This window comes from Gnatocerus cornutus, chromosome 10, assembly GCF_029298725.1.
Source record: "Gnatocerus cornutus isolate USDA-ARS CGAHR chromosome 10, icGnaCorn1.1, whole genome shotgun sequence".
NCBI classification, from domain to species: Eukaryota; Metazoa; Arthropoda; class Insecta; order Coleoptera; family Tenebrionidae; genus Gnatocerus; species Gnatocerus cornutus.
In genome coordinates this window covers 1,464,757-1,492,462 of record NC_142242.1, presented here as the reverse complement: position 1 = coordinate 1,492,462, position 27,706 = coordinate 1,464,757, and the positions used below count along the sequence as shown (strand labels likewise).

Sequence of the window (27,706 nt, the reverse complement as noted above, 5' to 3'; positions counted from 1 at the left end):
ATGTTAATTATATATTTAGTTACTACCTTTGTTGCTAAAATTAAGTAACAAGCACATAATGGACGTCTCTTGTTTATTTGGAACTCGATGACGTAACTTTTGTTTAGTTGTAATCAAAGAAAATCAGACACTTATCGTCTTTCAAGCCACGAAATTTCAAACTTGTGACTTTCTTAAAAAACGTTTGCATATGGAGATGACCCTCAGACAAGCATAATTAGAAACTTAGGTCAAAACTTAAAATTCAGATCCATGATTTCAAGGTGGTTTCAAGAAAAATAACTCCAGGAGAAGCTATAACTTTGAAAAGTGTACTAAGTCATGGGGCATTCCACAATTTAGTAGTGCGTCAAAGTCTGGTTGAATCAAGGTATTTAATTGGGTGTGTTTGTAATAGCAGTCATAAATTTTTGTGGAGACTTTTAAGATTATCGTTTGTTGAGCATTTTGTCAATTTTCTGCATTAACACCTGGATGTTAAGTGACCTGAACTAGATTTAAGACTCTTGTGCTTGTTTTCTGGCGTGGAACCCACCGTTGTGAAGATTTGGTGTCGAATTCAGGCTAATATGAAATCGAAGGTCAGCTATAAACTGCATTTTTCCGTGAGAATCTTCACTCTTCGCTTCTTTTGCGTTGTTCATTTTGCATAAATATGCATAATATTGTTTGATCAGTAAGAATGCGAAGATGTGCTGAAAAAAGGCTTCGATAATAAGCGTTCAACGAAGGCAAACAAGTCATGATAGAAATGAGATAAACCTTGAGCATATTAACATAAGGTGAAAATGATGAAAGTCAGTAAAGGTCTCAGTATTATAGTTCGACATGTTGAGTGACACAGACGTTGAAGATCACTATAGTCCAACTGTTCGTCTGATAAGTCTTGAAAGAAATGGAGCAAATTGTGGTTTTGAGTTAACGAGAGGAAAATGGGATCCATATCCATGGGTCACTTCTGTAGCTTCTGGAACCGCTGCAGAAACCGCTGGGATAAAATCAGGTGACTGTTTGTTAGAAGTAAATAGTGAAGATGTTTTGGGGAGAAGAATCAGCGAGGTCGCTGAAATAGTGAAATCAAAGCCTGATCAAGTTTCACTCTTACTATGGAATGCCGGCATCGATTCTCAATGCTCGCCTGAGGTAAAACAAACGTCTCACTTTTCCTCAATTCTTAGCCCAGACTTTCTTTTAAACGGGTTTTCTTCCACTGAGAAAATCCCGTATTCAGATAACGTATTGGGAAAAATTAACATTACATTGGAATTCTGACAAGACATGGGTACGTGGATCTAATTGGGTCACTGCTTTTAGATTACTTCAATTTACATAATTTTTGCATTGTTGTGTTTATATGAATGTACTTGATATTTTCACAGAAGCACATCCGTTTCTGGGTGTTTATCTTATCTATATCCTTTGTAACAAATCGTCATATCCTTAAGAGGACCTTTTGCAGGCGATCTGTTGTGGGCCGATGCCCACGAATTTGCAACGTTTATCTGCATGCATGTCTACAATCCTTGCGTTTTTGGAGTGTCCAGTTTGCCTAGACACCATCCCACCTCCTACTTATCAATGCGAAAACGGACATCTAATTTGTATGAGATGCAGAACGAAATCTGAGCGATGTCCTGTCTGCAGGCTAAGATTCACCAGAGGGAGGTCACTTCTGTCAGATCAGGTATTCTTAAGAATTCTCGTTTTTTTTTTTCTCCACACATTCCTTCATCTTAGGTCTACAATGCGTTAATCGACGCCTTCAACCTCCGCGAAGAACCCGAGAACGCCAGATCAGCAAAAATGCAACAAATTTTCAAAATGAAAAAAAACTCGAAAATTCCCGAAATCAAAGTCACACCTTCCCACACCAACAAATTTTTGGCGCGAATCGTTGGAAAGGCATCTTCTGTCGACAATTTATCGAACAAAATGGAAGGTTACGACGACGGTTTTAATTTAAAATCGAAATCTCTGTCAACACACGAAATTTTCGATTCAGAGAGCCCTTCAGTATCAAGGGCCAATTCCGTAACGAGATTGAGCCGAAATGACAAAAACAGGAATTTTTTGAACCCTGAATTCCGATCTGCTTCTTGCCACGGTTCGTTTGAGTCGTTGCAAAAAAACGACGAAGAGGATAATCTTGTTTTTTATTGTCCTTTTACCGCTGACTGCAGCTGTTTAATTAAAGGTACGTTAGTGGGAACCTCGCGGAAATTACATATTTTTTCTAGGTAAACAAATAATCGAGCATTTTCAACAAATCCATGATGATCCGTTGATCCAATATTTCAAATCACATATCAAAATTAATTTCAGCAAAGTTCTGGAAAACAGGGATTTGTGTTATCTTTTACAAATAGATGGGAATATATTCTTTTTTAAAATAGAGTTAGATAACGAGTTGTGAGTATCAAAAAATTTTTTGTTTATAATTGGAAATTTTATTCGTAGATCCGAAAATGTTCTTCTATGGACTTGGCTTCTGGACAGTGGAAAAGCAGCAAAAGAGTTTGAGATGGAGGTCAAAGTATTGATTGGCGATAATGTTGTACTGAGTGTTCGAAATAACGTTCTTTCTTTGAACTGCACGTCTTATGCCGACGTCAAGAAGATGAAAAAAGGAGTTCTTTTCAATACAAAATCCATTGAAAACGCAACTTCTGCCAACATCATTTTCGATGTGAATATCTCAAGAGGCTAATTTTTCTGTGATTTCAATTTACACATTATTTATTTTTATTTATTAATAGTTATTGGAGATCTGTTGAAATAAACATTTACAAATAACGGGATTTTTCTATTTCCATATCAAGGGAAAAAATATTGATCCGACGAATCAATTAGATCAGATAACGGATTCTCATTTCCGTTACAGTTAACATTATCGTTTCTTTTTTATTTGGCGGTGACTTTTATCATTTTTGAACTGGAGGCGACCAACGTGACACCCACTTATTATAATTTAACATTTTTAACCAAATTTAAATTTTAAATATATACCTACATGATCTTAGAATAAATTTAAATAATCATGAGATTTTGAAGGTGGAGTTGAAAAATAATGAAAAATTAAAAATAGTATAAAATATCCGCATGCAATTCACATAATGATAAGAACTTTATTTGTTGTGTGCTTACACGAAATGGAATAGCCGTGTCAACGTTAAAAATAAAAAATCAATGTTTAAGTTGTAAAGTAAAGAAAAATAGTTAGTTGTAAAGTTTGTAATGGTCGTATTTTCGATTTTTCATTGCGAAAAACCCCACTCTGCTATGTCAAAGTTCATGTTGGTATTGAGGAAACAAATTCAGAAAATTCGTAATTTTTTATAAATACCGAAAAGACGTCTTGAAAAAAAAAGTAACCTGCCGATACCGATAAATGAGTAATATTTAGGATTATGGAAGTTTTTTTAAGAAGGAATTGTACAATCTAATCTAGGCTGTAAAAGTTTTACTTTGAATTAACGGTATTTATTGCGCTTAAAAAAATAAAGAAGATAATTATTGGCACCGAAAAAGGTAAATTTTACGACGACGGTAATAAATGAAGATTAAACATGTTCTGCAGAGAAGCCGTCGCTGCAGTATTAGAAAAAAATCCTAACCATTAGTTTAAATTAGTCGCGCTGATGATATTCTAGTAACTTTTGTTTTTCCCCTATCACCACGTTGCATGCACTTGCATCATCCGTTTTTGATCAAATTTTGAGGTTGTGTCATGTTGTATCATGCATAACACTGTGATATAGAAAAAATTAGTTTAATTGCGGTATTTATTAACAGAACGCGGAACAATGTCTGCCCAAGAAATTCCTCGCGTGCCGGAAACTATAAATTTCCCTGACGAAGAAGAGAAGATTCTGAAATACTGGAAAGAAATTGATGTTTTTGAAACTTGTCTCAAGCAGTCGAAGGGGAAACCAAGGTAAAGAGAGAGACTGTGTGGAATTTGCGGTAATTTGTTCTTTTAGGTTTTCTTTCTATGATGGGCCCCCATTCGCCACGGGGTTACCCCATTATGGACACATTTTGGCGGGAACCATTAAGGATGTAGTGACGAGATATGCCCACCAACAGGGCTATCATGTGGAAAGACGATTTGGCTGGGACACCCATGGGCTACCAGTGGAATATGAGATTGATAAAGCGCTTGGTATCAAAGGCCCAGATGATGTAATGAAGATGGGAATTGATAAGTACAATGCTGAGTGCAGGAAAATTGTGATGAGGTACGCCAAGGAATGGGAAATCATAATTGGACGCATAGGACGATGGATTGGTAACCACTTCATTCTTGCTTATCATGGTATTAATATTTTCTTGTAGATTTCAAAAATGATTACAAGACATTGTACCCCACTTTCATGGAGTCAGTTTGGTGGGTCTTCAAGCAATTGTACTTAAAAGGTTTAGTCTATCAAGGGAACAAAGTCATGCCTTATTCCACAGCCTGCAACACTCCCTTATCAAATTTTGAATCCGGTCAAAACTACAAAGATGTAGTAGATCCTGCAGTTACAGTTAGTCTCCCCTTAAAATCAGAGTATGCAAATACTTCTCTTTTGGTCTGGACAACCACCCCTTGGACTCTCCCCAGCAACCTTGCAGCTTGTGTAAACCCAAATTTTGAATACGCTCTTTTTGAAGTCCTAGCAACCAATCAACGCTACATTATGCTGGAGTCAAGAATTGAGACACTTTTCAAACCTGAAGAATACAAGATCTTGAGAACATTCCTCGGGGCAACACTAAAGGGGCTGGAATATGAACCTCCATTTCCATACTTTGAAAATTTGAAAGGAAAGGCCTTCAGGATTTTGATCGACGACTATGTAACTACTGAGTCTGGTACTGGAGTAGTCCACCAAGCGCCTTATTTTGGAGAAGACGATTATCGCGTTTGTTTAAGCGCGGGGGTGATCACCAAGGATCAAGATCCTATATGCCCTGTTGATGCCTGCGGGAGATTCGTTGAACCTGTGACAGATTACGCTGGATTGTATGTGAAGGACGCTGATAAGAAGATCATTGCGGACCTGAAAGCGCGCGGGCGACTGATTCATCTATCTCAAGTAAACATCTCAGATTTCTTAAGATCTCGTCTTCTAATAATGTGCCTTGTTTTAAAAATCACTTCTTGCAGGTCAAGCACAGCTACCCCTACTGCTACCGCTCCGACACCCCCTTGATCTACCGCTCGATCCGCTCCTGGTTCGTCCGTGTCGAGCACATGACTGAAGAACTCCAGCAAGCCAACGCCGATAGCTACTGGGTCCCTGAATTCGTGAAAGACAAGCGCTTCGGCAACTGGTTACGTGAAGCCCGCGATTGGGCTGTTAGCCGTAACCGCTACTGGGGTACCCCAATCCCAATCTGGGTATCTCCAGATGGTAAAGAAATCATCTGCATTGGTAGCATCGCCGAACTCGAAGAACTAACCAATCAGAAAATCACCGATCTGCATCGTGAAAGCATCGACCATCTTGAGATTCCATCCAAAACTCCAGGAAACCCTCCACTTCGCCGAGTACCAGAAGTCTTCGATTGTTGGTTTGAATCCGGGTCGATGCCCTACGCCCAAAAGCATTATCCCTTCGAGTTTTTGAAAGAGTTTGAGGAGTATTTCCCGGCGGATTTCGTGGCCGAAGGAATTGATCAAACGAGAGGGTGGTTCTACACTTTGCTGGTGATTTCAACGGCTTTGTTTGGAAAAGCGCCGTACAAGAACTTGATTGCGAATGGGTTGATTTTGGCAAGCGATGGACAGAAGATGTCAAAGAGCAAAAAGAACTACCCTGATCCCTTAGGGGTGGTTTCCAAGTACGGAGCTGATGCTCTGAGACTTTATCTGATCAATTCACCAGTTGTACGAGCGGAAAACTTGAGGTTTAAAGAAGAGGGTGTCCGTGATGTTCTGAAGGATGTTTTCTTGCCGTGGTATAACGCTTTTAGGTTTCTTCTGCAAAACGTGGAGAGCTACGTGCAAGATTATGAAGAACCGTTTTATTACGTAGAAGGCAGCTTTACACCAGAGAACATAATGGATCAGTGGATCCTTTCTTTCACTCAGTCCTTGCTGCAGTACGTGCGCAAAGAAATGAGTCTCTATCATCTCTACAACGTCGTTCCAAGACTCACCAAATTCATTGATTACTTGACCAACTGGTACGTCCGTATGAACAGGAAACGATTGAAAGGCGATGGAGGAAAAGAGGACTGTAAAACAACTCTTCTTACACTGTTTGAAGTTTTGCTCAACATTGTGAAGATGATGGCGCCTTTCTCTCCGTTCCTAACAGAAAACATGTACCAGTACTTGAAGAAACTCATGAAAACTCAAGTTGATAGCGTCCACTACCTCATGCTGCCACAACCTAACAGTTCCTTGATCAACAAAGACATCGAGCGGGCAGTTTCTCGCATGCAAACCGTCATTGAATTGGGACGAGTCGTCCGCGACCGGAAGACAATTCCCATTAAGTATCCTCTACCGGAAGTTATAATAGTTCACCAAGACCCACAATATCTTGCTGATATTTTGTCTCTTAAAGACTACATTCTTCTTGAATTGAACGTCCGCAAGATTGACACGACTACTGATAAAAGCAAATATGGAATTACCTTAAGAGCAGAGCCTGACTATAAAGTTCTAGGAGCTCGTTTGAAACAAGAACTCAAAGCTGTGACTGCTGGCATCCAAGCTTTAAACGACAAAGAGATCAATGAGATGGTCAAAGTTGGTCATCGAGTTGTCGCCGGACAGCGCATTGAGCTTTCAGAAGTCAAACTTATCTTCAAGGCGGGAGATCTCAACACTAGTCAATATGAAGTCAACAGCGACAACGATGTTCTCATTCTTTTGGATGTGACTCCTGATGATTCAATGCAGGATGAAGGGACAGCCAGAGAGATAATCAACCGCATCCAGAAGTTGCGTAAGAAAGCACATTTAGTCCCAACTGATCAAATTACAGTATTCTATGAAGCCACCGGTGATATTGATAGAGTGGCCAAGGTATTTTCTGATTTCATTGAGAAAACAATCAAAGCGCCTTTCAGACCTGTTCAAGCAAAGCTAGATGCAGACGCTGCCATCATTGCAGAGTCTCAACAAATCAAAGGTTGTACCTTAAAACTTCTTTTGACCCAATTTCGAGATATTGTCATCCCAGCTACTAGATGGATAAATTTGAAACTAGTGGGGCTGCCAGCTCGGTACTGCAAAGACGCAACAAAAGCTCTAGTGCTGTTGGAGATTGCCAATAAAGAAATAACTCTGATAGAGTTACATTCAGCTGTCTTCCGATTGTTTGGAGTTACAGTTTTCAAGCTTATTCTAAGCAACGGAGATGAGATTGATGAAGATTTACTCGAGAAGTTGAATGGAGAAACAGTTTTTGTTGTACCAGCTAATCCAGTTTCATTTGAATTATTTTGCGACAGTGCACCGTATTGTAAAGTATTTAATTTTGTGGAGCGCAATGTCAATGGAACTTTGATTTTGGAAAACCCAGCCGGGAATGAAACGTTGAATGAGAAGGAGTACAAAGAGCTCATTAATGAATGGGTGAAGAGGGCCACCACAATTGTTCCGTGAAGGTCCCGATAACTTACAGAATCTATGTTGATTTTTCCTTTCGTTTGAATTTTTGGATTAAAGTTTATGTTCTTTGTGTATTTTGGTTTTATTTCTATGAAACTGACAAAGATGAAGGTATTAAATCTGTGGCTTAGTGCAGAGATTTTTTTGTTTTATAGCGGAAATAAACTGTCAAAACAAAAAAATTCCATATTTTAAAAGTTACAGATTTTTTGAGGGGTTAATCTCATAATATGTTATATTTTTTTTTATGCAAGAAGGGCTTATCTCATGCACGTTGTACCGTTAATTGAATTACCTGAAAACTAATTATCTTCCACTAATTTAGCTTAATTAAGAGCATCAAAAGAAAATATCCCACAGATAATACCATTGAGCATGCACAAAAACATCTTTTTTAAATTTAAAAAATTGGTGTTCACTTTACATACCACAGCGTTGCCACTAAATTCAGCCAGTCAAGGACTAATCTAATAATTTTAGCAAATATTATAAATAAAAAGGGCCAATCTAATTATTTTTTTAATTTTTTTGGAATTAATTTGTTCAATATGTAGTATAAATAAATGTGAATAAAAAAATAGAAAAGAAATGATTTTTTTCAACGTCAAATGCGCTGCTCAGCACTATTCGACGACAGTTATTGAATCCATAATTATTATCTCATTACCATGTTTTTCGAGATTGGCCTTTCTTGCACTAAGCCTCAGAAATATGCAGAGAATTATTAGAAGAATTTTTATTGTTATTTTTATAAAAATCGCAATAAAGTTATAAAACTAAACTGTTTTATGGCGGGGAAGCTTTTTTCAGAAATAATTTTGTTCTATGATTATAATAAAAGCAAGAAATATTGAATAAGTGTGTTAATTTTCCGATAAATGATTGTTTCGCGTACATTTGGCGCGAAATTTGAAGTCGTTGTTTTGAGTTAGTGACATTTGACATTTAAAATTTAGTGAAAAATGTCAATGTTGGTAGCAACGCGTGTGGACAGTTTGGCATTTTGTGATGTGAGATTTTTGTTAAAAGTTTTTATTATGGTCTAAATGTTAAAATTATAACAATCATAGATGTCATTAGAAGTATACGGCAGCAGAGGATTAAAATCTTCCATTTTCAGTGGTTGTGCAATGGTAAGAAGGCCCAGAACACCATGTATGCGTCTCTTCAAATTTGGTTAAGAGATGAAAATAAAAAATGATGGAATGCAAATAAAAACATTAGAACATATGTGATATGAAAGATAATTTAGTGGATTTCCAATAAACGGAATGGTCGAAAATAATTGTTAGTGCTCGAATAAAGTACTTTGCGCGGTTTTGGGTATGATAGAAGTGCAGTGTTAGTGTGTGTACAGCATGAAAGGAACGGGTATGTGATAAAAATACGAAATGATCAAAGAAAAGCACGAGAAAGGGTCGGATAGTGTGAAGGAGGAGCCCGGGAGTTCCGAGAAAGAAGCCTCAAGTACAGATGTTCGGATTAAGAAAGAAGATGAAGCAGCAGGTAGTAACTGTGCTGTTAAAAAGGAACCCGGTCGTCCTGTCACTAAAAACGGAGGAATCATCGGTTCCACAAACACAGGCTCTCTACAAACCGGGACTGAAAGGAAGACTGAAGGTGAGGAAACAACCTCAGTCACAGACTCATCTAACCTGACATTGAAAACGGAAGAGTGCATTGATAATGATTTGCCTGGTGATGCGTTTTCTTTGGGGCTGTCTGGCCCACCACCGCATGCTACACCCCCTGACGGAGTTCAGCCTTTGGCTAGCAACGTTATAAACAAACAACCTGGTGGCATGGAAGTGCAATATATGCAACAACAAAGTCAAATATTCGTGTTTTCGACGATGATGGCCAATAATGGTGCTGACGAGGTACTGCAGGGTCGGTATCCAACCATTATCGCCTACCATTGTGCCCAACCAGCCACCAAAAAGTACCTGGAGAAGAACCCCCTCAAAGTGAACCAATTCACCCGCCAAAACCCCGCGCAGTGGCTAAATAACTTGGCCATGATGAAGAACAAAGGGTGCACACGTAGCCCCGGCTTAGGCCCCAAAAATCAGCCTTCCATCGAAAATTTCCTGGGGCCTGATGGCCTCGATGAAATCGGCTTAGGAGACGCCGATCTCCCTTGGGAACAGAAAAACAACCACCATTTAGAAGGCCTTGAAGGTGTCAGCAACGGAATCCCTGACGTGGGCCCCGACATGGACGCCTGTAGCCCCTCCCTCTCAAACGTTCAGCCCTCCTTACAGGGCGTTAAAGTGCCTGATGAGAACCTCACCCCCCAACAACGGCAGCACCGCGAAGAACAATTAGCGACGATTCGAAAAATGCAACAGATGCTCTTTCCTGAGAACCAAGCGATGGACGGGCAGCCGCCTCCAGGAAATGCAAGTGCCATAGACCTGCCTCACAACATGATACCGACAGGCTCCGCCCCTCCCAACGCCCAGTTAATGAACAATCAGCTTGAGTGGCTCAAAATGCACCAACAGAAGCCGGACCGGCCTCCAGGGCCGGTTCCGATCGGTCCTGTAAGTTCCGGCGCTCCTTCCTGTTCCGCCCCCAATGCGCCCGGTTCACGCGGCATGCCCGGATCTGGACCCCGCCTCCAAGGTCCGCCTCCACCCTACCACCAAACCCCGCGTTCCGCCAGTGTCCCCATAGCGCTACAAAGCCCTAGCCCTGCTTCGCCTAACAACCCCACGTCGAATTTGTCCCTTCCTTCGCCGAGAGCTTCCTCTGCTCTCAATTCTCCTGCTGACCCTAATCGCCAATTTGGGCTCGGTAGACATGTGAGCACTGGTCAGAGCCCAACCTCGCAAGATTCCCCTTCCGCTCCCAGGCACAACCACAGCAACCCTGGCACCCCTGTTTCGTCACATTTGTCTCCCAGTGTAAATAGCAGTAACACCGAACCCACATCAACCCATCAGTCTTCAGGTTTGTTAAAACCTAATTAAGAATTATTTTATCTAATTACTACTTTCCTACAGTTGATGGAATGTTTGGGCGCACTCTCCAGTCAATGGCGCAACAAAAACAAATGAATACTTCGACGACTTCATGTTCAACTACTCCCACAGCTGGAGCCAAGGAGCCTAATCTCATGCCTGTTCCCTCACCACAACAAATTCAATACCTCAACGCATTCGAAGGACAGGAACTCATCATACAAAAACAACCAAACACAAGTCTCAAAGAGCGAAACATAATATCTCCTCCGTAAGGAAATACAAAAATGAGTAATCGAAAATAAAATATTGTTCACAACACGCATCAAAGCAGTTTTATATTCGATCGCTCGACATTATGTACACGTTTGGCTGGTTGATTTATAATTATCACAGTTTTGGCATGTTTTATATCTCCACCTTTTTCAGTATTTTGCCAACAACTCTTGACAGTGGATTCCCAGGCAATACAACTGATCTTCCGCACTCTAGAATATCAGGACCTAACACACCCACATCAGTGGATGTGGGGCCCAGGTTTCCTCCTACACCTGGAGTACCCTCTGAGGGATGCAGATTTCAGATACCAAGCCCTCACACACCATCAACGTCATCTACAGGTAATATAACACCAGTAATAATGAACTAACTGACCATGTTATATAATTTCTCTGTGTGTGGAAATTATGCTAAAAAAACGTTTTAGAGATCTTTTATTTAAGTGATTAGACATTCAATTGTTCATTTTTTAGTTTTTTGAATCTATTTTTCGAAGGGTATTACTGCTGGATAACGGATTGATTTTATTGACTCAAAATTACTTTTCAGGTATTTATAATCTAAACGATGTTCTAAACTTTATTTTCCTAGTTATGAAATACACAGGAAAAAGAAATGGCAACTGTGAACACCAGCTGCTAGAAGAAAAGTTTCCAATTTGGTGAAACAGATTTTAACACCAACTACAAAAAGTTGGTATTTATTAATAAAACTATTTCGCTTCATCCAAATTGTTGTATAAGACACATCGTTTTGTTAATCGATTGATAATGGACATTGGAGTTGAATAAGAAATGGAATTTTTAGTTTAGCGACTTTTTTGCGGTTACATAACTTGTGCGAGGTCGACAATCAGTCTGGACTTTTTAAGGTTTACTCAAAATTATGCGTTTTTTGTTTATTATATGAATGCGTGTTCTATTTATGTTTTTTAAATTGCACTCTTGGAAATTTTTATCTGAGCTTACGTAGTATCTGCGATAAATACCAAAAACATTGTTATTGCTTTATAAGTCTGAGATAATAGAAAGTTTTACGCGCATCTAAAATTGTTTCCAAATATTTTTTGAATCAATCAGCAAGCTCCATGATAATATAGTTGGCATATCTATAGATATTTACGTCACAGACAATTTGATGAAAGCGACAAAATTGTGTGGATTAGTGACGTTTTTGTGATCTAAACATTCTTTGTTTATAAAAGAATCATTTCCTTTATGTCAATATGTATAAAAAGGAGGTTTTTGTTTATTTTTGTGAACGTTGTGGAAATGTTTGAACACTAAAAAATGACGCGGCTTTTCCAATAATAACGGAATTTTTCTTGGGTCGCATTTACTTGTGCCCTTCTGATATAACGTTGTTTGTTCATGTTTGGTTATATTATTTTGTGGTTTTACTAGGTGATAAATCTCAGCGTCTTACTGGTCCGGGGCCAACATCAGGGCCCGGGATGAGTCCTCAGACAGCCCCTGGGCCGACTTCGGACCCTCTAAAAGGTGACCTGTTTCCTACTCCAAGCCCCCATATGATGGATGTTCCTCGTTTTCCGGGTCCGAACGCTTCTCCAGGTGCTAAAATAGGAGGAGGGTTCGTGAATGTGTCACCGTCTGGTAAACCGAGCCCTTTGGAACTCCCAAATTATTGTGCGCGCGGAGATAATGTGCCCCTCAACCCTAACTGCACGAGTACCATGTCGGGCAACGTGAAAGTGTCCCATTTTGACCCCATTTCGTCTCTAGCGCAAATGAGTCAACAGTTGACTAACAGCGTGGCGAGTTCTCTGAACGGACAAGGCAATCAAGGACCAGGCATGATGAACTTTGGTTCTCCGTCGATGCAAATGATGGAGATGGGCGGTTGTCATAACATGCCAGACATGGACCAAGGTCCGGGAATGATGGGTATGGGCATGCAAGGCCCACCCCATGGGTTTCATCCGAATTCGCCCATGGCCCCCATCCGCTCTCTCTCGCCAAAACTGCCAGGTGCCTTTCCTAACCATATGCCTATGCCCAGGATGATGGGTCGTCCGCCGGGGCCGAACCCGTACAATGGAGCGAATGTACAAGTTAAACCCAACGCTCCGAACACAATACAATATCTCCCTGCGAAGCCCCAAGTGGGCAACGCCCCAGGACCTCGAGGACCTCCTAGTCTCGACTTTTTACAAAGGTTTGCAAACCCATTATCGAACATGGACTCAAAAATGCCGACGCAAAACCTACAATATTTCCCCAACAACGGTCCAATGCAAGGTCCCGGCGGACCCATGCCGCCCCATATGGGCCACATGGATGGCCCCATGCAACCAGATCCCATGATGGGTGGTCCAATGGGCAACGGGGCCGGCCCTATGATGGGCGGCAACATGGGCATGCCTGGCGGGATGTTGCCTATGATGAGGGGCCCTATGAGGCCGCCAGGAATGATGCGAATGCCTCAGATGGCTTTCAATGGCCCGCCTCCTGGAGGCCCCGAAATGTTTAACCCCAACCCCAACATGGGCAATCCTAACGCGCAGATGTTTGTGAGCGGCCCTAAAGGGAGTCCTATGGGTATGGGCGCCCCCGACGCCAGTCAGCCTTTGCCACCATCGATGGGACAGAACAACACCTTTAAAAATTCGCCGTTTGTGGGACCCACGACGTCTGATCCTAATTATGCCCAACAATACCACAACTTCCAACAACAATTATATGCGACTGGGACGAGGAGCCAAATGGGGGGCCAAGCTATGGGGCCCGGACCTGGACCTCCGCACACTCAACAACCTCCATATTTTAATCCTAAATAGCAATTGTGGTGCTGAGTGTGTGTAACAGAGTATTTTGGTTTATTTTTGATATTACTAATGAGTAATCTGGCAATAATAACTACGTGAGTTAATTTTGTACATTTTCGTGTGTACGCATCGAATTCAAGTGCAGTTAAGGGTTGGCATCCACTGTTCATGTACAAAGCTGCCTGCCCCTACGGGCTCTATTCACCTGAATACTTACGCTATTCTGGATTTGTATATTTGCCATAAACTAGAAAGACTTTAGAATAATCATTAAGTGTTGGACTTGCTTGGTCCTTTTTATGACAGAGATTTCACTATTGCTCATATAATTTGTTTCTATCCATCTGTTATTCATTTTATTGTACATTTTATGAGTAATCATGAATGAAATGATAACAATAAAATTCTATATTATATATTCTTCTTTTTTTTATTTTTTTCATCCACCCTCTCATCACCTCCAATTTACGCACTTTCATTTCAGACTGACCCACTTTGACGTAATCAACACAAAAAGTATAATCAAAATTTATTTTTAGATTACTTCGACACATTAAACGGATTATAGTCTGAGCCAAGCCCTACAAGTTTTAAGCTTTCATTCCACAGTCGCTCTCCATCTTTGGAATTTTTTGCCGGCGTATCCACAACTGCACAATCGGAGTAATAAAGTCCAGTTTCTTGGGCGCATTTTTCATCAACCGAGCAAAAAATTGTGGTCTGTGCTCCTTGTTCTGGGGATTTTATAACGTAACTCATGACGTTACGCCAAATCCATCTGATTCCTCTGAAGTAGACGTCGTCTAAATGGCGACCTAATTCCGTTTGCACCACGCCGGGGTGGAGAGAGTAGACATTTACCCCCGTTATATTAGCATCTGAAATAAACAAATTGTTTGTTGGTTTTTGGAGTTTTCAGTTCGGTACCTTTTAGTTTTTTTGCCAGTTCTATGGTAAATAATACGTTTGCGAGTTTGCTTTGTTGATAGGCTCCAAGGGCGCTGTATTTGCGTTTCTCCCAGTTTAAGTCGTCCAAATCCATTTGGCCATCTGGAATATAAAAGTTAAGTAATTAATTACTAATTGTATACACGTGTACAGAATGACGCGCACTTTGGTAGTACAAAAAAAAAAAAAAAAGATATTATGGATTAAAAAGTAAAAAAATAGTGGCAAAATCAAGGTGTGTGACTTTCATGCTATTGTCAAGGTGAAAAATATTAATTTCTCACTATTCATTCTAATAATAAATCACATGAAACCACGGATCTCACATTTCACCCTTTTACTCACATTTGTGGGCAACTGACGAAACGTTGACAATTCTGGCTCCGTTGCATTGACAAATTTTTGGCAAAAGCAACAGCGTCAGTAAAAAGTGTCCTAAATGATTGGTTCCAAACTGCATCTCAAAACCATCCTCAGTTCTTCCTTCTGGACACATCATCACTCCTGCATTGTTCACCAGAATATCAATTTGTTTCTCCGATTGTAAAATATCGTTTGCGAAAATTCGCACGGATTTTAAACTACTCAAATCTAATTTTGCTACTTTTATTTGACCTAACTTATTTTCACTCGTACATTGTTGTTGTATCTCTTGGACGGCTTCGTTTGCTTTATCGACATTACGACAAGCGACTATAACTCGAGCTCCTGAAAATAATGATAAATTTGTGTCATCCACATTTTTAGTTACCTCTTTTAAAAAAATCTTTCACTGTTTCTTTTCCTATTCCGGTGTTTGCGCCTGTTACAATAGCAGTTTTGCCGTCTAAACGGGCTTTTGATACACATTTGCCACTGAACATTCCCATTCTTGATAATAAACTAAACAGAAAAATTACAAGTGAGAACGTGTTTTTTTCTCAGCAACTCTCTAGCAAACACTACGCGCTTACAGTAAGTGAAACTGTTTTCTAGGTCAAATGATTGAACAAAGACATGACGGAATGGAGGAACGGATTAAATCTACTTAAATTCTTAATATTGATGTTCCGAAATTGATTTTTTTACGGTTCGACATTAAAAAAATATACCAGTTTTCGTTCAATTGCTTGAAATAAAAGTAATAACGATCATTAATTTTATAGTCGAGAATAAATAGTAATATTGTATGTATTATGGGCGAAATCGTAAAACTTTCGTATTGTTCGGAAAGTTAAAATTTTGCGGCGTACTACTAAATTATTTTGTCTAGTAATAAATTTTTTATTTGTTTTATTTAGCTTTTCAATCGAATTTGACTAAATCAATTTTCTTATAAAAAGTTTTTGCTTGTTTTCAATTATTTTTGACGGATTTAAAAAGACCGAAACTTTTTGACAGTTTTAATTACGAACGACTCAATTAAAAGAAATACAATTTATTTTTTCAGTATTTATACAGGGTGAACCCTAAAAAAGTACAAAGATTTTCAACCACAATTTTAGACACCGCTGTAGATGATTCTGCAAAAAAATCGAAATTTAAATAGGGCAAAACCCCTTCGGATTATCTGATATTGGAGTTGAAATCTTTGCATTTTATTTAGGTACACCTGCATTTACTGTTGGGATATTGCTGCATATCATTGTTTTTTTTATTTTATTTTCTTTGTTTTTTGAACACTTCGGTTAATCTTGATTTTTTAATTCTTTGCGCTTTTCAAATTAACTTTAAGATCCTCCCATCTGTAGATTCTTTAAATTATTCAGATTTTTCTCTGATTGTTTTTATTCTTTGTATCTCTAGGTTGATTTTTTTAGGTTTTTCAAATTTCTTTTAAGAGTTCGAGCTGATTCTTTGTTTTTGAACAGTTATATTATATTATATTCTTTAATTTATTCAGATTTTCTATGCTTTTTCATATTGTGATTGCGTAATTTTTTTAGCAAATCATTGTTCGCAAATGATTGGAATTATCGATGAAATAAATTATTAAAAACTTCCAGTTAATGAATCCGCCTTCTACGTCACAACTTCTTTCTAGGTAAATCAACGACATACGTCAGACAAATGCTGTCTGAGTGAGAGTGAGAAGAAGGACGTAATACGATTCCTAGCTTGTTAGAATCCTGGAGTGACGTCACATAGGCGCGTACTCAAAAGTGACTTTTTCGTCATAATTTAGTTGCGTAAAATGTTTTTTGAGGTGGTGTGATAAAAACGCGATTGTAAAGTCTCTATATATGTATATATTTGTTACTTAAATGCCATTTGAACAAAGGTAAATGATAGTTGTTGAAAGAGCATTTATGTAATAAATGAAAATAAAAATAAAAAAAGAAATACAGAGTATATCACAGAACATTTAGTCCTAATGTTACATTTAATTGTCATCGGCCATGATGATAGTAATGGCGCTGGTGGCTGAAGGTGATTGATCCGTAAAAACATATCTGTTTTGGTTATTTTTGCCAGCACCGCCACTACTCAAGGATCTTTGAAGAGGCCTTGGAATGGGCCGCACTCCACTCTTACAAGTTAACGAATCTAATTCGTGAGTGTCTGCGAGAGAGGAGTTAACAGGACGATTTCTCTCACTAGAGGACGTCTTTGATTTGGAAGGACAACAACTAAGCTTGGAATAGTGGAATTGGCCGAATTGGTTCTGGGGTCCAATAATGGCCAACATAGCTCCCAGATGGAATGTGGCATATATCCAACTAACACTCATTACAGTTACAAGAAATATTCCAATCTGTATGTACGGTAAAATTAAAGAAGGTAACATAAAAACACCAGCTGCACCAGTTGTCAGAGCTGCCATCAGAACAGGACCTGCCATATAAGACAATGCGTATTTTGTCGCAGCTATACGCTCGTTTGACATGGCGCGGGGACATAATTTGTAATTTACCGTGTAGTGTAAACTAAAATCTACAGTAAGACCTATCGCTGTGGATACAGTTATAGATTCCAAAATATTCAACTTCCACCCTAATAAAACTAAGACAGCAACAGTTACAAAAATACTGCATGTTATAGTCAAAATCGCATATAAACTTGTCAAAATATTCAATGTTGATAGAAGCAAGACTATTAAAGCTAATCCCATTGACACTATAATTGCTAATATTGTATTTTCCGATAATTCTCTCTGCAAGTCGTAGAATTCCAACTCACTAATGAACCAACCATTTTTCATAGTTTCCGGAGCAGTTTTCAACTCCTCAACCATCCAACTTTCCACTTTCGTATAAAACTCGTGCATATATTCATAAGACATTGAATAACTATAACTACTTTCATACTCTACAATAACAGCTTTTATTGTCGGAAATTCGTCTTTGGAAAATTTAGGGCCGGCCATGCCAGGTATCAAATACTGATCCGGTGTCTCGTAAATCTGTGTCATCTCTTCAACGATGCACTCATAAAATACGCTACTATTATACGGAAACTTCGACGTTTTACAACATGGCGAATGATCTCGTGACGAAAAAGGATCAATACAATCTCTCTGCATCGACTTCATGAAAGTTTCAATAAAACAATTTGGAAGAAGTGGACCAAAAGTTGGTTGAAAGAACGGTTGACGATGGAGATGACGACAGAACTTCAACAACCACGTCTGCGCCTCAGGTTGTGAAATATCGAACTCGGGATCCAACACCAACTTTCCCAAACTTTCGGGGTTCAAATGATCGCCGTTGTCCACAGGAAGAACGCCCCACACAAACCTTAGAGGTAGCTTGAAATTCACTCCCGTCTCCACAGTTGCCTGGAAAAAAAAACATATAGCGCGTGATTTCCAACCCTTGAGTACTCACCCTTTCTTCGCGCATGAACCAGAAGTGATTCTTATACGTGAAGTCGTATTTTTCGAACGGATGCGAACTATCAAACAACTGGAATTCCGAAGAATTCGGCAGTTGGAATTTCGGATAATACAGTACTATAATAGCACTTATTAAACCTAAAGTAGACAATACAACCAACGATATATATCTGAAATTGACAACACTATCCAATAAGAAACGCTCTTTGGAGCTCCACAACTTTCCAAAACATGTACATTTCGACCACGTTGTTGATAAATTCAATGTTGGTTTTATTAGTTTGGAACAAGACCAACGTTGGAAACACGCCAGTAAACAACTTTTTGCTAAATCAACGTTTGAACAACATGAGCGTTCCCATATAACAACACATGCGGGAAACCAGGTTATCATCATCAAAAAATTCGTTATTACAGCCGTGCCCGAGAAGATACTAAAACAGGAAAGTAATTAAAACAGAGTTTACGACGATAATTTAGTACCTAAAACAACATATTGCAGTGACGGAACTGGCGTACGATGCTAGGAAAGCCGCCGCAGTAGTCAAAGACGTAACAAACATGGAAACAAACGCGTGATGGAACGTTTCGCCCATTAATTTGACGATCGAGCTGTTTTTCTCTTCTTTACCTCTCTGCCAAATCTTACAAAATATAAAAGCATCATCTGCTCCAATACCTGCGAAAGTAAGATTAATACCGTTCTTGTGAAGGAAATTGGACGTACCGATTGCAACAATAATAGCTAGAAGGTTCATGAAAGGGAAGAAACTCAGCTCAAAAACGAGCATATACATAAAATATGAAATCCCCAGTGAGAATATGATTGCAATTATTGTCATGATAGTCAGGAACAATGATTCCGTATATAACCACATACAAATCAACACGAACACAGCTCCAGATGTCATAAACCAGGCGTCCCGCAGCAGGCACTCATCAAACAAAGCATCTTTTATCCCAAAATCCATTGCTACAACTGATATGCCTTCATATTCTAAGTTCAATTTAATTATCTCGTGATAATAAGGTAACATTGCTGTACTACACGCTAAGGGTAGAAATATCATTGTTTCTTGTAACGTTGTACCCTCGAGAGTATTCTACAAAACAAAATCAATTAAAGAGTCACAAGGGTGGCTTCGTACATTAGGTGGTAGAAATGTTGTACTAGTTAAAAAATTTAGTATATTAAACACAGCGTCGTGTCGAAAACATTCTGAGGGTGCATCACAGTAGCCTTTATCAACGCAGTTTGCTGATAATTTCAAGTTGTGAAAATATTGCGAACAGTTTATCAATAGCGATTTCGTCGAGTTCACGTCTTCTTCCTATAAAACCAATACAATACTAAAAAAAATCGCTCCAGGTTTTACCGTAATTGCTAAACACGATGTTCGATTGTGCAAAATTGCTATGTAATTTGCTAGAGACCAAGGTTTGCAACATTTCATCTGATACTCCTGCCCTGTCATACACAAGTTTTTATAATTGGGGGCCTCAATGAACTCGTGCTCGATGCGACAAAGCCCTAGTAAAGCCTTCAGAGAGAACAAGTCCTCGTTATATTCCGATTTTAAAACTATATGAGCGTACTGTTCATCTGAAAAAACAACAATTAGTGAGCATCGTAAAAAGTACAATTATATAACGTAACACAAGCGAAATACTTCTATTGTGTTTTTTAAGTACCAACAAAGTTACATTTTAAATTCCCTCATTTGTTAACAAACCGTGCTCGTATTCAGGTGAGTTTTATTGAATTCTGATTGACTTCTTTAGAAATCAACAAGTTCTGTTTCCACCTCGGTTGGAAAATAATCTCTCGCCTGGCAGCTTATTTTCTTTGTTAAGTAAATAAAGTTCTCATTCGGTTTATTTTTCACTTATCGAAGTGTTTTTTGCGTTCGGAAAAGGTTTTCGCGCGAAACCAAAATGCGTGACTTTCAAAAATCGATCACTCCTTTCTTTATTTGGCTCTAGAGAATGAAATTTCTGTGAACTAAAAGCAATTAAAAGTTTTTCCGATATTTTAACTAGGCGCTAGCTCTGTTTAATTTAGTGAAGCGAGGCTAATTGGTCCGGTAGAACTTTTCTAATAAATTAATAAATAAGCCATGAAACTCACCAGGAGAGCCACACAAAAATCCGTCCATCTCCATTAAAGGTTTTCTAGAGAAACTCTCAACAGGTTTAAGTTGCAGCATATCTTTCAGTGCTTTCCAGTCAATATTTTCATAGCTATTGTCAGAATGGTTATTACTTGCTTCATTTATATAAACCTAGAAAAATAAGTTAGGATGTGGTTGTTTGGTGGTGGATTTACTTTAGAAAAATCGTTTTTCGCCTTGTTTTTTTTCTTTTTTCCATTTTTTTTAATTTTAGGTTTAAAAAACGTTAGATTTCGTTTTATCAAAATATCGTTGGGGTTAATGGCAAATTGTCCTGAAGGTCTAGTAGATTCATCTAAATTCTTCCAAGCAGTCAATCTGTTTGATATAGTTGTTCCTCTGGTATTAAAGCCCTGGAAAAAGGGGTAATTGGGGGGTAAAATGTAGCAGAGACTTACCATTTTGGGGTCTGAGAAGTCTCGGAACGGCTTTGTTTTCAATGTAAAAGGTATCACCAGGCATGTACCAGAGAAAACAGCTACTGCTGATATAATAACGAATGGATGATGGACGATAATATGTGCGAACCAGTTCAAGTTCATGTTTAATGTTCAATTCATTTACCATTTGCGATTGCTTTTATTCACTTGTAGAAAAATTGCTTCTTTTTTAAAAAACGTCGTTTGTTGTATAATAAAAACTGTCATTTTATGGCTAAAACAAACAATTTCGAAATTAACAAGTAGGCGAATGTCATAATTACCCTATTTCATGTAGCCTAAAGCTACCCTGGATCGCTCGTCCGGGCAGCCGGGTGCGGTAACGGGTAAACTAACCCACAAAAAAAGACAACTTCGACAATCTCCGCTACACAATCCCACAGAAAACCACGGAATAAACACACGTTAAACAAACACTCAACATCGCGATTAGCTTCTCGAAGGTAAATAAAACACGTGCAAACCAGCTTTATCTCAGAAATACCGAAAATTTCACCGCGGAACAAAGCGCGACCAGACTCGAACTTTCACGATTTCTATCAATCTTCTCACGTATTCAAGGCCGTTTGAGATGGAAGTCAGCTGTTTATAAACAAATACAATATTTCAAGGACACATCTACACTTTTCTACCAACAAGTCAAGGTTACTACCCGTGCACCACCGGGAGGGTTGCTAGCTCGAAATGAGTTTTTTTCGAAATGTGCGACTGTATTGATTTTAAATGTTAAGGATGTACTGCTCTTGATAAATTATACGCCGAAACCGCAGGCAAAAAATTATCGATTGACTTCATTATTTTATATTTGCATTTTATAACACGAGAGTTTATTTTATTAAAGTTGATCGTGGTTGTAAAATTTTTGATATTGCGGTTTATTTAATTGGGAGAAAATTATTTGATTTGTTCAGCGAAATCTCGCTTTATGGGTACTTTTAATTGGGTTTATCACAGGTGAAAAATTTAAGAGTTCCTCGAATTTATTGATGCTTTTCAGATTTATTTTCAATTTTCTATTGATTGGTTTTGTAACAAAAAACTGATATGCTATTCAATAAAAAAAAACAACAGGCATCTCGCATTTAGAAACGATTATAAATTGAAAACTCCACTTTTTATAAATTTCCGTGGATAAGGGTCTGAAATTTTTAATGCATTATCAAAAAATAAATGGTTATTATCAATAAAAAAATAAAAAAAAATCATTAATCGAGCATTTCGACATTTTTAGTCTCCTTTTTCTTCAGTTCAATATACAGCAACAAAGAGACCTTAAAGCACATATTATTATACTAATTTTTTAGAATTAGACTTACATAAGCTTCAGTGGCGGCATTCAACATTTGATCTTCATACAAAGATGTAATATTCCATTTGCGCTTTCTGGTCATATCGTCGTTTTCGTCGATCGTCATTTTCAGCTGGAAACAACTTTTAGATTAATTCTAGCTAGCTGAAATTTACCACATATGGAACAAGTTGTGCCATATTCCACCTGTGTACAAATGGTAAAATTTTATTAGCTAAATTCTCACTATCAATCAATGCAGTTCTTCACTATTTTTTTCAAATCAAACCCTGGATAATCTGCAGCTAATCTTCTAATATCGCTAAAATTACACTTTAAATCAAGTTTATAGTGTTAAAGTTGTTACTTCTTTATATTGAATCCAGTAATTCTAATATTAGGATGAGCCAACAAAACTGGTAAGGCTTTAGGGATTTTTTGTAAGTTACTCATTTGTAGAAGAATACAAGACTCCAGATCAGGGCTAATTTGAATAAGGGCCACTTTTCCCGAGCCTGTCTGGAATGAAAAGGGCCATTCAGCATCAAAACTTAGCACAAGAACATCTTCAGTTTTCTCTGCCAAATTACTCGAAAAAGTTACATAAAACAACGCTCAAAACCAAAGAAATCATACATTAATTCGTCACAAGCGATAGCACAGTCAAAAAAATCATTACAATATTTGATTTTGCCAAGAAATTTTACAAAGGGGTAAGCAGAAATATCTTTCTTCTTGTTTTTTTTTGCTACAAAAAAAGTACCAAAAAATGAAAGTATTTGGGAGATTCAAACAAACCTCTTGTTTTCTTTCTTGGTCGGTCATGGAGAACCTCAGTCTCATCCCAGAACCATTGGCTTCAGTCATTTTTAGAAGAACCTGCCGAAAATTCAAACGAAACAAACCAGACAACCGACGTTACCTAGGGAATTTTTTACAAGAATTCACGATGAATGCGGAAGAGGAGCACATTTGGAAGGAATCTTTCTTTAAAGTACGTTGTTTTAAACATCTTCGTGTTTCTAACTTTGTTTCTAGGAAAATTTTTAACGTTGATCAATGCTTCTCTAAGTACACCTTAAAGTCAGACTTGGAGACTCTTCAGAGCGATTTAAAGAACTATGGGAACGAGTTACACCAAGAAATGGCTCAGATTTTGAAGACGGACACTGAGGCGATTGTTAACTTCATAAATTATACGCCGAAACCGCAGGCAAAAAATTATCGATTGACTTCATTATTTTATGTTTGCATTTTATAACACGATAGTTTATTTTATTAAAGTTGATCGTGGTCGTACAATTTTGGATATTGCGCTTTATTTAATTGGGAGAAAATTATTTGATTTGTTGAGTGAAATCTGGGTACTTTTAATTGGGTTTATCACAGGTGAAAAATTCAAGAGTCCCTCAAATTTATTGATGCTTTTCTCATTTATTTTCAATTTTCTATTGATTGGTTTTGTAACAAGAAACTGATCTGTTATTCAATAAAAAAAAACCAACAGGTATGTCGCATTTAGAAGCGATTATAAATTGAAAGCTCCACTTTTTACAAATGTCCGTGGAAAAGGATCTTAAATTTTTAATACATTATCAAAATATAGTTGTTTATTATCAATAAAAAAAATTAAAGCAAAATCATTAACCGAGTATTTCTACATTTTCAGTCTCTTTTTTCTTCAGTTCAACATACAACAGCAAAGAGGCCTTAAAAGAGATAATAGTACTATTTTTTTTTGAATTAGACTTACATAAGCATCAGTGGCAGCATATAAAATTTGATCTTTAGACAAAGGTGTAACATTCCATTTGCTCTTTCTCACTTTGTCGTTTTTGTCGATCGTCATTTTCAGCTGGAAACACCTGTTAGATTAATTCTAGCTAGCTGAAATTTACCACATATCCAACAAGTTTCGCCATACTCCATCTCTGTGTAAATGGAAAAATTTTATTAGCTAAAGTCCCACTATCAATGCAGTTGTTCGCCATTCTGTCTGAATCAAACCCTGGATAATCTGCAGCTAATTTTCTAACATCGCTAAAATTACACTTTAAATCAAGTTTATAGTGTTGAAGTTGTTACTTCTTTATATTGACTCCAGTAATTCTAATCTTAGGATGAGCCAACAAAACTGGTAAGGCTTTAGGGATCTTTTGCAAGCCACTGACTTGTAGAAGAACACAAGACTCCAGATCAGGGCTAATTTGAATAAGGGCCACTTTTCCCGAGCCTGTCTGGAATGAAAAGGGCCATTCAGCATCAAAACCTAGCACAAGAACATCTTCAGCTTTATCTGCCAGATTACTACAAAAAGTTACATAAAACAACGCTCAAAACCAAAGAAACCATACATTAATTCGTCACAAGCGATAGCACAGTCAATAAATTCGTTACAATATTTGATTTTGCCTCGAAATTTGATAAAGGGGTAAGCAGAAATATCTTCCTTCTTGTTTTTTTCTTGCTAAAAAAGAAGTACCAAAAAAATTAACGTTTTCGAGAGATTCAAACAAACCTCTTGTTTTCTTTCTTCGTTAGTCACGGAGGATCTCAGTCTCATCCTAGAACCAATGACTTCAGTCATTTTTAGAAAAACCTGCCGAAAATTTAAACGAAACAAACTGGTCAACCGACGTTATCTAGGGAATTTTGTGCCGTTCCTGTGAACACCATGAGTGCTTAATGCGAAGCTAGCGCTTTTTAACGCTCAAAAATGGGCTTTTGTATGGACGTTCTCTTTATTTGTCCACCAAAAATTGAAATTTTTTAAGTAGGAACAAAATTTTATTAGTCAGTGTCTCAACTTATATATATAAAGATTAATTTTTGAAGGGAGGCTAACTTCATGCTTAACGATGACAGCAATGTCAAATTTGACGTTTCAGATTCAAAACAACTCCAACGTCACCAATGTTTATTAAGAAATTGTGAGGAGCCTCCCTTTGCGTGTTAAAATGAGGCAGAGACACTCTAGATTCTCCCCAATTCTTTAACAACAGAATTTCCGGTAACCTCAAAAATCGCACTTTTTCCAAGAATTCACGATGGATGCGGCAGAGGAGCACATTTGGAAGGAATCTTTTTTTAAAGTACGTCGTTTCAAACATCTTCGTGTTTCTAACTTTGTTTCCAGGAAAATTTTAACGTTGATCATTGCCTCTCTAAGTACACTTTGAAGTCAGACTTGGAGACTCTTCGGAGCGATTTAAAGAACTATGGGAACGAGTTACACCAACAAATGGCTGAGATTTTGAAGACGGAAACTGAGGCGATTGTTAACTTAGCCGAATATTTAACGAACTTAAACTCAAAAATCGAGGATTTGTCAGTGCCTATAAGTCAGTTGCGTGAAGAAATCAAAGTAAATTTTTGGTTACAGTCGTCGTTTTTTTTAACGTTTGGTTTTAGACTCTCTATGACTTGATTAAGGGGGCCCAGGAGAGCTACTTTACCACTTTAGAGAGCATCAAAAACAACAATACCAGGCGGAATTATTTGAATTTAAAATTTGGGATTATAACATCAGCTCTGTATATTGACGACATGATAAAAACTCACGAGGATGACTTATTCAACGATTCTATAATTCTAGAGAGGGCTGTCAATAAATATTCTTTTGAATATAACTACTTGGAGGCATTTGCACTAGGTCCTGATATAGAAGAAATTAGTTTTGTTGGAAAGAAACTCACTGACATGGTTAATAAGATATTTCTGAAGTCTGTTAAAAATAACGATGAAGACGTCATGTTAAGAGCTCTCAGAATGTATGAGAATTTAGGGGAACAAAGAGAGGCAGAAAAAACATATCAAATCAACGTGGTGAGACCTGCTTTGAAACATTTATTTACCGAGTCTCACTTAGAAGCGTGTGGTCAAGACATCAACAGAATCTACGAAGAAGCTTTCCAGTTTATAGACTCCACGTTAAACATCCTCTTGGATGTCCTTAAAAAGTAAGCCAAAGCAAATTCTAAATTTTTCCCAACTCTTCATTTTAGGAGCGGCGAATTAAAATCTTTCAACTTCATCCTCAACAGCTTCTGGTCAGAAATCGATAAACTTTCCCGTGAAGGTCTCCCTTATATCACTGCCCCTGGAAACCCAGAACTCTTCCAAAAACGCTTCAAAAGCACCTGGGACTTCTTACACAAAATAGCAAAGAAGTGCGGAGATGAGAACTTGATCCACAAAAACAAGTCATTTCAAGATCACATCAAAAGGTTCAACTTACCGGTTTATTTTGAAATTCGCTTTCAACAAATCGCTGGGAGGTTTGAAAGTGACGCTATAATCAAACCAGGATCTCGGATATATGCTGAGTCCAACGAAATTAATTGTAGTTTGAGGATAACTTTAGCTTTGTGGAAAGCGCTTTGTACTTCATTTAGTTCCGACGTGTTCATAGATAATTTATCTGATCAGTTCTTGAAACTGTTGATGTTGCTTCTGGGGAGGTATTTGAAATGGTTTGAAACAGCCCTGGAGGAGTCTAGTTCGTTTTCCGAGGGTTCTGAAGCGTGGGAGAACTTCGTTATTAACGCAATCAATGATTTAAATGTTACTAAAAGCTTCGCCGGAGTTGATAACTCAATTTATTGTATTATTCCAAGTCATTTAAAACCAGTTCTTGAGAAAGTTTTCCAAGTCAACACCAAACTGATCAACCAAGTGATAGAAAAGTTACAAAACCACCTCGTGAACATTAAAAGTAGTGAGAGTTTTTCGCACCTCCAAAACGTGGCTGCCATTCCTAGACTTTACAGAAGAACCAACAGAAATGCCCCCAAAGAAGCAAGCAATTACATGGTCGAAGCCCTGCGCACAATTCTCAAATTCCACGAGAAATTTAAAGCGAACATGACTCCTGAGGTACAAATTATCTTAGATACTGTAATCGCCAACAACACCAAACAGTAAGTTTCGGTTGTCACTTCTTATATTTAATAGTTTCTTTGCAGATACCAAAGTCTAGTCGAAGATGTCCTGCGCTCAGTTTGTAAAACCGAGGAGTCTTTACGAAGACTGAAAAATCGAAACACGCAGATGTCCGAGTCAGTTTCTGAAGATACAGAAGGTTCGGATACAATGTCAGATGAAATGAAGATTAGAGAACAGATTAAGTTGGATGTTTGTTATTTTGTAGACAAGGTAAGTTTGTGATTTCCTGGAAGTGTTTTGATTGGTGATTTTTAGTTGTGCGAGTTGGCAATGGAGCAAACTTTAAAATCCTTGGACGCACTGCGGAAACAAACGGTATAAAAAGGTAGTTATTGGTAAGCAGTGCAATATCAAAAAAATAATAAAGTTATTTTTAAACGATCTTTTTTAAACGTTCTTTTATTTTTCTCACATATTTTGGTGGATGCGCCGGGTAAGTTGGTGTTCAGCCAGTTTTGG

At 38.0% G+C, this 27,706-nt stretch overlaps 7 protein-coding genes, 1 long non-coding RNA gene and 1 pseudogene across 10 annotated transcripts; 5 read left to right on the top strand and 4 right to left on the bottom strand.

Moving 5' to 3' along the window:
- Window positions 1-411: 411 nt before the first annotated feature.
- LOC148167025 (uncharacterized) lies at window positions 412-2,793 on the top strand. The gene is made up of 5 exons (XM_088047442.1): window positions 412-1,143; window positions 1,460-1,684; window positions 1,738-2,194; window positions 2,238-2,409; window positions 2,458-2,793. The coding sequence occupies exons 1-5, from the start codon at window positions 829-831 to the stop codon at window positions 2,705-2,707; spliced, it is 1,419 nt and encodes a 472-aa protein (XP_087903568.1). The 5' UTR covers window positions 412-828; the 3' UTR covers window positions 2,708-2,793.
- Window positions 2,794-3,678: 885 nt separating this feature from the next.
- On the top strand, window positions 3,679-7,684 carry IleRS (Isoleucyl-tRNA synthetase). The gene is made up of 4 exons (XM_088047788.1): window positions 3,679-3,934; window positions 3,981-4,288; window positions 4,336-5,081; window positions 5,153-7,684. Exons 1-4 carry the CDS (start codon window positions 3,804-3,806, stop codon window positions 7,604-7,606), a joined length of 3,639 nt encoding a protein of 1,212 aa, XP_087903914.1. The 5' UTR covers window positions 3,679-3,803; the 3' UTR covers window positions 7,607-7,684.
- Window positions 7,685-8,580: 896 nt separating this feature from the next.
- lgs (BCL9 domain-containing protein legless) lies at window positions 8,581-14,058 on the top strand. Its single transcript, XM_088047421.1, has 4 exons — window positions 8,581-10,567; window positions 10,621-10,849; window positions 11,008-11,198; window positions 12,261-14,058. Exons 1-4 carry the CDS (start codon window positions 9,004-9,006, stop codon window positions 13,652-13,654), a joined length of 3,378 nt encoding a protein of 1,125 aa, XP_087903547.1. The 5' UTR covers window positions 8,581-9,003; the 3' UTR covers window positions 13,655-14,058.
- Window positions 14,059-14,159: 101 nt separating this feature from the next.
- LOC148167022 (retinol dehydrogenase 11-like) lies at window positions 14,160-15,570 on the bottom strand. The gene is made up of 4 exons (XM_088047422.1): window positions 15,342-15,570; window positions 14,936-15,298; window positions 14,570-14,692; window positions 14,160-14,520 (listed from the first exon to the last, which is right to left on the bottom strand). Exons 1-4 carry the CDS (start codon window positions 15,457-15,459, stop codon window positions 14,183-14,185), a joined length of 942 nt encoding a protein of 313 aa, XP_087903548.1. The 5' UTR covers window positions 15,460-15,570; the 3' UTR covers window positions 14,160-14,182.
- Window positions 15,571-16,795: 1,225 nt separating this feature from the next.
- disp (RND transporter family member dispatched) lies at window positions 16,796-21,854 on the bottom strand. The gene is made up of 10 exons (XM_088048238.1): window positions 21,279-21,854; window positions 20,974-21,229; window positions 20,731-20,928; window positions 20,533-20,686; window positions 19,781-20,007; window positions 19,553-19,735; window positions 19,132-19,507; window positions 18,888-19,083; window positions 18,397-18,838; window positions 16,796-18,347 (listed from the first exon to the last, which is right to left on the bottom strand). The coding sequence occupies exons 2-10, from the start codon at window positions 21,115-21,117 to the stop codon at window positions 16,953-16,955; spliced, it is 3,315 nt and encodes a 1,104-aa protein (XP_087904364.1). The 5' UTR covers window positions 21,118-21,229; window positions 21,279-21,854; the 3' UTR covers window positions 16,796-16,952.
- Window positions 21,855-22,054: 200 nt separating this feature from the next.
- Window positions 22,055-24,994, bottom strand: LOC148167018 (3'-5' exonuclease-like). Of its 2 annotated transcripts, XM_088048247.1 has the most exons (7): window positions 24,822-24,994; window positions 24,658-24,770; window positions 24,389-24,610; window positions 24,202-24,343; window positions 24,057-24,158; window positions 22,332-22,436; window positions 22,055-22,286 (listed from the first exon to the last, which is right to left on the bottom strand). In XM_088048247.1, the coding sequence occupies exons 1-7, from the start codon at window positions 24,888-24,890 to the stop codon at window positions 22,221-22,223; spliced, it is 819 nt and encodes a 272-aa protein (XP_087904373.1). In that variant the 5' UTR covers window positions 24,891-24,994; the 3' UTR covers window positions 22,055-22,220. The 2 variants fall into 2 exon arrangements, with proteins under 2 accessions (XP_087904373.1, XP_087904374.1); XM_088048248.1 differs by lacking the exons at window positions 22,055-22,286; window positions 22,332-22,436 and adding an exon at window positions 23,896-24,012 and having other exon boundaries at window positions 24,822-24,985.
- LOC148167020 (3'-5' exonuclease-like) lies at window positions 22,464-23,170 on the bottom strand (annotated as a pseudogene). Its single transcript, XR_015770896.1, has 4 exons — window positions 23,098-23,170; window positions 22,983-23,051; window positions 22,671-22,917; window positions 22,464-22,625 (listed from the first exon to the last, which is right to left on the bottom strand). The product of XR_015770896.1 is annotated as a 3'-5' exonuclease-like (transcript).
- Window positions 23,160-23,605, top strand: LOC148167019 (uncharacterized). Its single transcript, XR_015770917.1, has 2 exons — window positions 23,160-23,297; window positions 23,342-23,605. It is a non-coding gene; the product is annotated as an uncharacterized LOC148167019 (long non-coding RNA).
- A 140-nt stretch (window positions 24,995-25,134) lies between the features above and the next one.
- On the top strand, window positions 25,135-27,639 carry Cog2 (conserved oligomeric Golgi complex subunit 2). The gene is made up of 6 exons (XM_088048239.1): window positions 25,135-25,395; window positions 25,440-25,667; window positions 25,715-26,262; window positions 26,308-27,222; window positions 27,268-27,457; window positions 27,503-27,639. The coding sequence occupies exons 1-6, from the start codon at window positions 25,351-25,353 to the stop codon at window positions 27,566-27,568; spliced, it is 1,992 nt and encodes a 663-aa protein (XP_087904365.1). The 5' UTR covers window positions 25,135-25,350; the 3' UTR covers window positions 27,569-27,639.
- Window positions 27,640-27,706: the final 67 nt, after the last annotated feature.